At 42.5% G+C, this 12,364-nt stretch overlaps 1 protein-coding gene across 3 annotated transcripts in view; it reads left to right on the forward strand.

The window, feature by feature from the left end:
• prex2 (phosphatidylinositol-3,4,5-trisphosphate-dependent Rac exchange factor 2) overlaps positions 1-12,364 on the forward strand; it is an 83,320-nt gene that overhangs the window by 64,936 nt on the left and 6,020 nt on the right. For all 3 annotated transcript variants that reach the window (XM_070927811.1, XM_070927812.1, XM_070927813.1), the window contains exons 37-38: positions 8,381-8,447; positions 8,882-9,072. In XM_070927811.1, coding sequence (XP_070783912.1) covers positions 8,381-8,447; positions 8,882-9,072 — 258 coding nt within the window. The remainder of the gene's footprint in view (positions 1-8,380; positions 8,448-8,881; positions 9,073-12,364) is intronic.

Below are 12,364 nucleotides of genomic sequence, written 5' to 3' on the forward strand. Positions count from 1 at the left end.
GCACAACTGTCCGTCTTTCTCTTTGTCTGATGCTATTGTCTGCTAGGTCTTCTGGGACTCCACAACCTTTTAATAGTGGCTTATTGGCATTTTGTGATATCTCTTTAGTTTTATTGAGTCTGCAGTTAGGACTTCATGATCAGTCTCTAAAATGTCACTATTCTAATTAAGGTACCACAGGGAAAGATATATTATCTGTACAAATGTGTTGGGGTACCTTTTAACATGAAATGATCATAGTAAACGTATATATGTGGTGTAATGATTAAACCATACATGCAGGACCTTACTGGAATTCCTCTATGTGATTCAGAATAGCCAGTGTTTTTGTATGTATGCACGTGTACTGTACATGTCTGCACAGTTTGACCTGTGCAGAAAGAGCCTAATTGAATTGACAGCAGAGGCTCCAGCAGTAACACGGAGCAGATGTGTGCTGACAGGCAAGCGAGTGAGGCTGGTGATATGGGGAGCAGTGCTGGGTAGGCAGTGTGCTTCAAAACCCCAACTGGAGTGAAACTGTTGGAGACTGTACTCTTCTCAAATACTCTGTCTCCTTGTCACTGTCTCAGTCTCCCTACCTGTTGTAGCCCAAAACTGCAGATCACTTCAGTCTAAATCCAATCAGCTCTGAGCTCTCGTGACAGTTTTACTGTGTATACTGTAGTACAGTACCTAAGGAACAATTCGTCACGCAAGTAAAAGTCACCTTTTTTTCCATATAAAGAGAGTTTGTGCAGTTGTTTGCCTCCCTGCTGTTGCTGCACAGAAATAATAACAGAATATCTCATATAAGGCAAAGACACAATATAAAGCATATGGTTGAATATAAATATGAGGTACTTGTACTTTTAATTGAGTATTTTCACTTCATGCTGCCACTACATTTATCTGACAGCTGTAGTTACTTAGTGAGATTTTAAGTACAAAATATATGTTGAATTTATAAAATATAATGTTTTGTTTTAGATTAAACTACTCTGCAGTACATACAGAAGTTCAAATTAGCTCCACTTTGACCAACTACAACAGTAAAATGCTACTTACACATTAATGCATCTGTAAAAATAAGTCAGTAATGTAATATGGAATAGTAAAACACTGATAGTATTTACAAACGTATACTTAAGTAACATTATCAGTGCTTGCCTTGGTGGTATTGCTAATTCCACCACTGAGAATCTGCCTGTTATTTTCTTGATTAATTGTTTGGTCTACAAATTGCCAGAAAATGCCAAAAATGCCCAAGGCGACATATTCGGATTGCTGGTTTTATCCAAATAACAGTCCAAAACCCAAAGATATATTGTTTACTAACAGATATGACAATGAAAAGGAGCAATTTCTCACATTTGAGAAGTTGGATCCAGCAAATCTTTAGCGAACACGAGCAAAACTTTAGCAGGCGACTTGCACCAGAAACACGTTGTTCGCTCCCGCCAGGAGTATTTCCTTGTATCAATCGTAGTAAAGTAAATATTCCCAGCTGGTTTTCAACAGTCAGTGAATACAGTGTCCCTCTCTATGTAATATTACCGCTAGTTTTCGTTTGCCGGCTGCCATGTGTCTTTCGGCTGACCACAGACCAGCCCGTGATGTCACTCCCCTCTCCATTGCTGCGTTCCAACCTCAGGCACCTCGTTATCCTTGGAGCCCGGCCATGGCAGTGTTGGGTTAAACCCACACCATGGTCCGGAGCCAGAGGCCGACTGACAGACCGAAACAGCACAGCACACAAAATACTGAACTGAATGAACTGCGGGGCCAAGATTCTTGAACCTTTTCATGTCGTCAACCCTCCAAACACACTCCCATTACACCTTAGACCCCTGTATGCATTTGGGAACTATTAACATTGCATGTGAAGAAATACTAGTGATGAGCATGAAAATAAATATTTTCGCCTACAAATGCTAGAATTGGGATCATTTATATTCAATTAAATTAAAGAGGCAGAAAGTTGCTCATTATGCGGTGGAACCCCTGGAACTTTGTCGGTGTGTGCATCTGTTTGTGTATGCAGCGTGTTTCATCGTGAAATTCTAAAGCAAAAAGAAAGCAATTTCTTTGTCTACAAGAACTTTTTCTTGTAGACAAGAGTTTTTTTTGTTTTTGTCTTCCTCCACTGACGCCTTTGCCAGTGGGCACTAATTTCAGAGCAGTAAATTATACCACTGTAAAGGGTTACTGTAAGATTTCCCAGCAGCCTCTCTGTCTCTGGCTTACACTTTCCTTACCCGCACCAAGATATAATATGATGCGAGCAAACCCATAGTGCCCGATGAAGTCATTCAAATCTTCTGCAAAACATAAACTCACGGCCAAATCACGAGCACAGGAGTCAGCAGTGTATAGAGCCAGAACACGTACCCTCGTTTTCAAGCTTCCATAAACCATCTCAGCTGACATGTGCATTTAGGTAGAAGAAGTTTGAAACTCTGACATGTACCAATTGGCAGTTTCCTTAGTCATAGCCTTGTTGTTTGCTTAAATCTCTTGCAGGTTTCTCATCGTTCAAAAGCAGGAAGACGTTGAGCTTTATCGAGGGGACAAAGTAATTGTCAGTCCCATATTGTGAGCTGCATTTGCAAATGCACACAAATGTCTCCTCTCTAGAAAGGGAGAAGCAACATCTAAAAAAGGGAGGAAATAAAATGCTCTGAACAGAACACATCTTTTCCTTCAGGACACAGTCTGAATGGAAGAGAGGGGAAATTGAGAGGGGAATATAGATCGCCAGAGCAGGTTGGAAAGATTGGAAGGGATTTCAGGGGAGGGATGAGGATGATGGGTTGAGGAGGAGACGGTGCAGGGGAGGGTTAGTCGACGAGGGCAGGGTGGAGAGGGGAGAACCAGAACAGAGTCTGCAAATGTATTATTCAAAGGGAGTTATTGCAGGCTTGTGGTTTCATCTCATTTTGCTCTTATTGACAGGAAGTTTCAGGAAGGTTTTTCCTCCTTGCATGCTCCTTCGCTATTGATATAAGGAGCATGCTACATACATACAGCATTGTGAAAGAATAAAGGAGAATGTACAGATGTACATGATGTCTGCTGGTGAATGGTATGTGTGTGTCATGTCCATATAGCGTTGTTTCAGGTGTAAAAGTAGCCTGTAAGCAGACATGTTAAAATCAATATCTTTTGGCACGGCAGAGACAGAGAGCTTGCACTGCAGGCATTAGGCTTTTCTCCCTAATTGAAATGCATTTGGCACTAGTGAGGAAATGTTTGGCACTGTATCACAAGGCAGTTGTGAAATTTCCACATCTCATGTCCCTTTGATTAAAAAAAAGAAAAGAAAAAAGCTTGATTTATGTGGATATTAAAATTCGACACAGTCAGATAAATGGAGTATAATGATGGCATGGTGGCTGAAAGATAAGCAATAAATGTGGATGTATAGCACTGTCCAACAAATGGTATATATTATTATTACTACGCTTGTATTCCCTGCTCTGTTAGTTAAACAGTCATCAGTCATCACCATACGGCACAGCTTCTAGGTCATTTGTGCTCGCAGTGTTTGCTCTTCCATGAGCTGTAGGGATTTAGTAATCACAACACTGCAGTGCAGTTTGTCTTGATTAAGCAAAAAATGCTTGATGCTTATTGCAGGTCGGGGTGTCAGTTTCAACACAGTAGCGAGCTTCCTCACTCCTTCCTTTATCTCCGTTGCCCTGTGGCTGCAGCAGAGATCGATCCTCTCGCTCTTGTTCAGACGTGACCCAGTGTTTGGAGTGTAAAGATGCAAGTTAAAGGGCTGCATGCACAATAACATGATTAATGCTACTAGCTGGTCAGGTAATGGCCGCTAACTCTTTGTTAGTCTTCTATACATTGTCATATTTACATGTACCCAGACAAAAATGTGCAACTACAGCCATATACACACGTCTCCCTGAAAGCTAGCTAAATCATGTTTGTTCTCCAAGGACACCTCTGCAATATATGCTCAACAAGAGACAATAAATAGTTTGAAGTCACTTCAAGTTGTTCAGCACACAAACATGAATCCCACCACTGTGCTCAACATCAGAACAGCACCACAAATCTGTAGCTCAAACAGTTCACTTGCTTCATGTAATTTATGGTATTTCTCCTCCTCCCTGGGGCAAGGCTATGCAGTAATGATTAATATAGCAATAGCTACTGCAGCGAGTTCCCACATCTTCCATCTGACATGCATTAGTATGGTAAGCTTCTCACACAGTAATGCAGTGGTGCAGCTAGTTTTGCTATAAGTGGGATTTCTCAGATGGCTCCATCTGTAACCTGAGAAGTCATTTGAGTTTTTCTCAGAGAATGAAAAATACATCTTATTTGAGCAATCATTATTGATTATGGATATTATCCTAGCTTCAGCAGGCAATCTGGTCATATAGAGGTTTCTTGTCTCTGCGTTCCTCCAGCTTAGGAAGTGATGAAAATGCTAAAGTCTTTGCACTGGCAAAGGGAGTCCCAAATCACCAGAGCGCTGAGGAAGGTGGTGGGGCTTCATTCTGCTACAGCTAGTGTGCACTGAACCCCTGTTTATAAAGCCCAGTAAGGCTGAGCATCAGAGACTTGCCTCTATTTATCATTTCTCTTTGATTCCATCGTTGAACGGCCGTGACAGTCCTGCACTTACTGATGCTTGATATTGTAAAAATGACCTTGACTCATCTTTCAGCAAGTTAAAAAAAAATCACCTTCACAAGGAGCCAAGAATACTTGTGTGCACCACCAGGGTCATAAATCTGTTCACCATTTTAAGCCAGTTGCTATTTTTGCATTGTAATATATGCAGTAACTGCACGTGTGTCGTCACTGACAGTTGATTTAGTGATCATATGTCTTCAGCTGGTTTTGACACTAAGACCCCATTAACACTAATCTGCTTTTTGGTGTCAAAGACCGGACATTTGTTTCCTGGTCTTGACTGACACTAATGAACCTTGATTCAAATTCACTCAACATGTGTGAAATAATGTATTTTTAGGGATTTTATTATGTCTTTTGTCTTTCGGTTTTTATTATTATACAAAGAAATTCCTACATAGACCTAATGTATTGTTCCTGCGGGCATGTGCTTCCATATTTAACTGCGGTTGTCATCTAGCTGGGCATAAATACTGGCTGGAAGTGTAAATAGGAAGGAGGCGTGGGGTAAGGAAATGACCTCCAGCACACTTCACACACACACTATCTCGCTGGTGTCACTGCAGAAGCATCACCGTGTGGCATGGAAGCCCTCATTAGCCCCTAGGTAGCTCTGCCACACACTGCAGGGGTTTGTGGGGGATTTAATAACGGTGAGTGTCATTCATCATGGCTGTGTGAGTTATTTACATGGATCAGCATGCACCTCTGCAGGGTCACATATAATGTCATAAATCCTAGACACTTTACTTGTGTTCTCATGAGTGAACGGGTGTGAAACCAAATCCACAGAATACATTAATTTTAAATGTTTTTTCTCACGTCTCAAAGGTATTTCAGGCATAATTTTTGTTTCTTTTGTATTTCTTGAATGGAGGATGTCATGCTAATGTGCCCATTCCCACGCTGCTCCTCTGAAAACATCTGTGCTTCAGATCCTTCTTCTTTGACGCTGCAGCTCACTGCTAATGCTCCTGTGCTGTAAAGGGCCTCGAGTGTCCTATTGTCATGAAGGAAGCAGAAACAAAGAGAAATAAGTATTCTCATTGGCCCAATAAAATAAAGCTACACGCAGAGCAGGTCATCTTTGGCCTGCAGCCAAATCCTCCATTAGAGTCTCATGTAAAAACCTATTGGCTGGGTGTGTGTGTGTGTGTGTGTGTGTGTGTGTGTGGTTGGTGGAGGTTAATTATGGCAGAAAGAGCTACAGGCAGGCTGCACCTATGGTTTTCTTGACTTCTACTGAAAGAAAAATATGAACAGTGGAAACAGAATGACGAGATCTGTTTCACACACAGTTTCTGTAACCTTTGCTTTTGATACACAGTGGCTGACAGATGGTGGGTTGGAGTTTTGATTGGTGTAAAAATTACCCTCGAAAACGTGAGAATCAAGTAGAGGCACTGTGTTTTAACTTTAATAATGCCAGTGGGTAAGACATAATGGTAACACGCTTGTGCAGAAGCCTGCGGGGGCCCTCGATGTCCTGCCATTAACTTGGAGCGGCTGGAGTTCAGGGGCTCAAACCTGAGAAATAATAGACACCCAGTGGGTTTAGACCTCATACTCATTGTGTATGTAATATGTTCTTAGCCACACTATGTTGTGTTTGCGCTCTGTGTGTGGGCTTCAAATTTCATTTTTCATCCATAATAAATGTTTCTAAGGTGCTCGGTTTCCAAACCCTCTGACAAAACATCATCAGTTCAGAAGTAACGCAGGTTCTCTTAAAACCACACATCACTTGTAGTCTGACTTCTATTATTCTGTCATTAGAGACCTCCAGGAGAGTCAGCCCTTCTCCTCAAGCTGTGGTGGTATTTTTAGAACAATACAGCAAGGAAGATGAGATAATCAGTGGATATTATATGACCTTGCTTCTGCAGAGGAGGTGTGCAAGGGCAAGGCGAGGTGCTTTTGTTTGGTCTAAAAGAGATAAGCAAATGTGTGCAGATGAGGCAGAGTTGGGCAGTTATACAGCAGTCGTCTCCTCTCAGACAGATTCTATTATAGACTTAAAAGATAAAAGTCTGAGCAGCCGACCGATAAGCAAGAGGGACAAGGGTGAGTGGACTCGCCCACAGTTGAAGTAGATAGATAACAGGCCATACTTGCAGCAAGAGACAGAATAGGAACTACTTTCTACTAAGGTTTTGATTTCCAACAAACTTTCTTTTGTGTTGTTTCGTTCTGTCGCTCTACTGAATCGCTCCTCTGTCTTTGTTTGACCTGTTAAGAGGATGATGTTTTGTTTGGAAGCTGCTGGACCGAACTTTCATTTAATGCAGCCGTTTGTTTTTCCACAGCAGCACCACACACTCACACACTGACAAGTATAGTACACACATACAGGTGCAATGTGGATGCCATGTGTTTACTGTAGAAACTTTAAAGAGGAAATCAAATATTTAAACAGCCAAAACACTGCTCTGTTATCCCTCATATGGATTGTTCAGCAGTTGTGGCTATTATGCCAGTTTACATGCTCTTTACGAGAGGAATTGAAGAGGTGTGTACTCCACGCTGGGATACGGTGTAACTCGTGAGCATCTCTTGAATGATAAGGCCATCTTGAACCAATTACATGGGCCGTTAGCTCCACCTGAACCCTTAGCAAACCCTGCTTGTAGCCATTTAGTAGAGCACGCCACAAGGTTAAAGGATAATTTGCCGGATGGGGATTAAATACTTTGAAACCTTCAACAAGTTAAGGTATAAAATGGACAGCTTACTCATCTGTATACTGGCTTGTCATATGCACTATATATATGCATTGGTAGCCCCAGTGGGTGCAGGTATGTTTCCTATGTTAATGTTTGTCTGTGCTCTCTGTGACTTTTCATTTCAGCTCGGCTGCTTTATAATCACTAGAAAATCTTGAATCAGGGATGTGGTGACTTCGCTCTGATTAATTAATTTCATTAATATTATGTCAGGCAGAAATACCACACTCATAATGAATGCCTCCTTGGCCTGGTTTTTAATCACTTAATAGTAGAGTGAATGCAGATGAATGAGCCCTGCTTCACTGATTCTTGTAAACAATCTCCCTCCCTCAAAGTATGACGTTTGCTGCATGTCTTCAAGCGGAATTTTTCCCTGACTATTTGCGATTTTAGAAATGTATACTGTACAGATGACCGCGCTGTTGTACATTATTATCGCTTCTGGCAAGAAGTAATGGAGTGTGTGATTTTATGTTTTATGGTGTAGTGTGCCTATTTTTAGCACACTGCTGGATTACTGAGATTTGATGGAGTGCTGAGTTTGCACCAGTAGCACTCCACCTCAGATTGCGGCATACGTCCTCTCATGTCTGCATAGGGACACCAGTCCAGTGCTGCCTCCGGTGGACGGAATAGGAAAAAAACACCAAATCGACTGTACTCCATGAATGAATGAGGCAATGGCATTTGGAGTGATGCCCAGGACAAGAGATGCTTAGTCTGTGTTTCTGCTGAGCTGAGCCCAAGTTACTTTCATGATTGATAGTCAGATGGTGGAGCTCCATAATGAGCAGGTGGCCTACTTTTCCCAAAAGGCAGCCAGTGCTCCGGATGACCCAATGGTGCAGCGAAAAGAATGCCACTGTGTTTTTCCAAGCAGTGGAGCATCTAAATAAAAAAAACAACTTGTGTATGATCGCTAGTCTACTGCAGTATGTTAATACTTTTCTCCCACTGCAGTACAAATACCCAGTTAGAGTCACTCCATATGTGAACTGTTGTTTCTCCCCTAGGGCTTTCTACCTGGATCAGTCCAACATGCCACCTAGCTCTGCACCCAAAGCTGCCCTCATAGATAAGGTAAGAACAACCTCATGCCACATTAATGACATCATGGAAATACTGAGGAACGGGATTCGATCTTAACGCTGCGATGTGAAAGTGCTTGCACCTGTAACATGTTGGAACTCCCAGAATGGCAATCGCAAAGTCAACTGATGTGTGAAATCAAGCAAAGAAGAGCTGCCTGATTACTTTAGCAAGGGGCTTTGGCTGCATCAGAGTGAATATGTATGAAACTCATAGTCCCCAAATCCTGGAATTACCTAATATTACCTGTAATTACTATTAGGGTGCTGATGTTTTCTGAGTGAGCAGCTCTTTTTATTAAACTGTGAACACTGCATTACCAGCACGATCTGACTCTACGTGACAGACAGACTGCCAAATGCTTAGCAGTGTTTTTCCTCCTTGTTGGATCCCGCACTAACCCCTCTCCCTCTGTCTCTGCCCAGCTGATGCGTCCCCTTAATGCTCTGGAGGAGCTGTACCGTCTGATGGAGAGTTTTATCAGTTCCCGCCGCACTGCTGCCTGTCAGTACACCGCCTGCGGGGCTTCTGGAGTGGGGCTGCTCACTGTGGCCTCTGAGCTCTGCTCACGCCTGGGAGCCACACACATCGTCATGTGCAACAGCGGCGTTCATCGGTGAGTGCGTGGGCACATGTACTGTACATGGCTTCCAGAACTGTAGGAACCGCCTCCAGTTCAATTATATGAAATTTCTTTTGACAGCTCTCTAGCAGTTTTGCTTTCTCTTTCATCTCTCTTGCATTAACACTCTTCCCACCTTTACCATCTCTACCACAGTTTCTCCCTGGTTCTGTGCACCTTCTTTTATCCTCTGTCTACCTCTCAATTCCCCGTGGGGATTTTCTATTAATACACTTTTCTCTGCATTAATTACCAGCTGGGTATTCTAGTTAATAGGGCCCATTGTTTCTCAGACCAGATTAGGGACTTTTAAGTAGGCATAGCACTTCACACAGGAAGGAGACAGGTCAATTACTTCCATTCTCATTGAATTCTATATATGGCTGCCTAATTCACCTGCTGCCGAGGGCACCATTCATCAATGCATGAGGACAGAAATATCCTGATCGTTTGTCACCACTGATCCCCAGTTCCAGCATTCATCTTTCATCTCTTACACTGCTCTTTCCCTCCATCCACCCACCCATCTCTCTGATACCCTCTCTCTTTACCCCGTGACAGTTTCCATATCTTTTTGTCTCAGTCACATGCTCAGGCTCACACACACGCCCGCGCGTTCATGCGTTCGCTGGATGTGACTGATGGCTTGATAAAGTGCCTTGGATGGAGCCGCCTGGTTGCCTGAGCTCTAATAGAAAGTTCCTGTCTGTGCAATGACTGCTGCTACTTTATTAACCCACAGGCTGCGTGCGTATATGTGTGTGTGTCTGTGCAATTATACACACTAGCCACAAGTCACCCAGACAGGCAGGCTAAGTGTACCGTGACACAGCAGGTGACAAGGCCTGCCATATTTAGGATTATTTGTGAACTGGCTTTCCTCTTAAACACTGCTTTGCCCTTCAAAGACTGCAGACTGATGGTTGTATTGGATACACAGGAGAATGAGTTACTAAGACTTTGCCTGATGTAAGAATCCACAAAATCAATGTCATTAACTTTGGCAGTCAAGGTTTTTATGTATAACCTCCTTACTATTGACAAAATACAGATTACATATGAATAAACCAATTTCACTGCTTTCTCTGTATAATTCCAGACATTGAAATATTAAAAAAAGAATCTCTGTATGTAAATGGTGAGCCCACAAACTAAATCTGGTATAATTGAAAAACCTATGAAACCAAGCCAGTAGATTAGTAATATGGAAATTGCATTATCAGTGTGGCAGCCTTCTCAGGCACTATTGATTGGATTAGTTGACTTGATGGATGAATTTTAATAACAGTGAAAGCGTGATATTTTGGGGGCATCAGCAGTTTGCAATATGCTACGCTCCTCTCTTCTCCAGTTTTTTTTGTCCATCACCCCCACAAAAACCATTACAGAGACAAGAGTTCACTGTCTGGCAGCAAAACAAAAACGATAGCAGAGGGGGGGAGAAAGTATCACAAGCACAAAGCCTAATCCACACTCCAAGGCACTAACTTGCTCAAAGATGTGATGTTTTTTTCTTGTTTTTATTCCTTAAAGTAAAAGCGTGTAGAGAGCGTGCAAGTAGTTATTTCTCTGATATAAATGTTTGGCCTGTATGCTTATCGTCTCTGCTCTCCTCTTTCGGCATCCTGCATCTTCTCTGTCATTCTTTCCCTTCCTTTATGTTTGTCGCTCTCTTGTTTCTTCTCATTCATCAGTATGGACTTGGCTCTGCAGGAGTGTAAATGGGATATGGGCTGGAACGACATGAAACAGATGGATATAAATCACCTTGTACTATCTCACCAGCCCTAATGAAAAGGGAAACCGTGCAGCCCCTCACACACACACACACACAGATTTTGAGCAGTTTCTTCATCTTGCTCCAGCTGAAGAGATATTTAAAGATCCTCTGTGGGTGACTTTTTTCCCCCTCCTTTATCGGTGTGGGAAGCTCAAAATGGGTGCTTAAAATATTCTGGGGTGGCCTGCGAAAGGACATCTTTTGCAATTCTCTGCTGGGGTATCTTTTGTCACATACTGGAGATAATTATTGAGTTCATTACTTTTATCACATCATGTTACGCTGTCATAAAGTTGTGCAACTGGAACTTTTAAATCTTGATCTGATTGACTCAAAGTAATGGCTTCTGGTAGCATTTAGTCCCTCATTGCACATGTGCTCCTTTTTTTCCAAAAGTTTTGTTCTCAGTCAGTGTGAAACCCTACCTCGAGAGAAGGAGATATTAAACAAACAGCTCAGATTTCTTGGCAGCCCGATGGTAATGTTACTCAATGAAACCGAGCCTGGCAGTGTTGGAACTTTGGACAGTTCAATTTGCAGTGAAAAGGCCCTGGATCGATATCTAGTACAGCTTGTTATCATAGAAAGGTCACCAGCAGCCTTGACAACTGTCACTGGCTCTCCAAGGATTTATCCACATGCTGCTGTCTGCCTGTGTATGTGTGTGTGTGTGTGAAGGTGAGAGAGAGAGGAAGGGACACAGTGTGTCTATGTATGTGCCTGGAACAAAGTTTGCTGTAACTAACGAATTATAGACTCACGTCAACACTCATTTTGCACACATCACACCCTCGTGGCAGTGAGTATATCGCCTCCGTCACAGGAGACTGACTTGTCCTCAGACCCTCTTACTCTCGGCTGCAACGGGAAGTATCAATCCTGAGGATGAGAAAACCAGGGAAGTCTCCTCAAGTGCTGAAAGTCCAAGATGAGGTTTAACCTTCTCTTTCTGCTCTGGTCTAAAGCAAAGATCAGGAGCTTTGTTATTCTCCTGATGCCGCACGTTTGCTCGCTGTGAGTGACATTTCAGCGGCGAGTGAGAAAAATGATTCATTAGTGAGGAGATGAGCGAAGGTGAAGCAAGAGGAATGTGATGGCGATGACAAGGTGTCGAAAGGAGCAAAAACGTGCGCAGGAAGATTTGATATAGTCGTATGGAATTCTGCTTCTGCGGAGATTCGTCATATCTGGATGAAGCCCAGAGTTTGAGTTTTGGCATGCTTTTGTTTTCTGTTGATTTTTGTTTCAGTCTCAGATCTCGCTTTCAATCTCCATCTGTTACGAAGACTGTTTCATTGCCATGAAAGCATGTTGAGAATGAGTTAGTGTTGAGCCAGAGAAGGTGTTTCTTGTCACTATAGATGGTTTTATTGTGTCAAATACAGACAGCATGCTTTGATAATGCAGCATCTGTGCATGTGTTTGGCATAACAAAATTGTACTCACAAAACCGCATTAACAGGAGCAATATTCTGCATTATGAGATAATTCAGCATCATCTGTTCC

Source organism: Enoplosus armatus, chromosome 21, assembly GCF_043641665.1.
Source record: "Enoplosus armatus isolate fEnoArm2 chromosome 21, fEnoArm2.hap1, whole genome shotgun sequence".
Lineage (NCBI taxonomy): Eukaryota > Metazoa > Chordata > Actinopteri > Centrarchiformes > Enoplosidae > Enoplosus > Enoplosus armatus.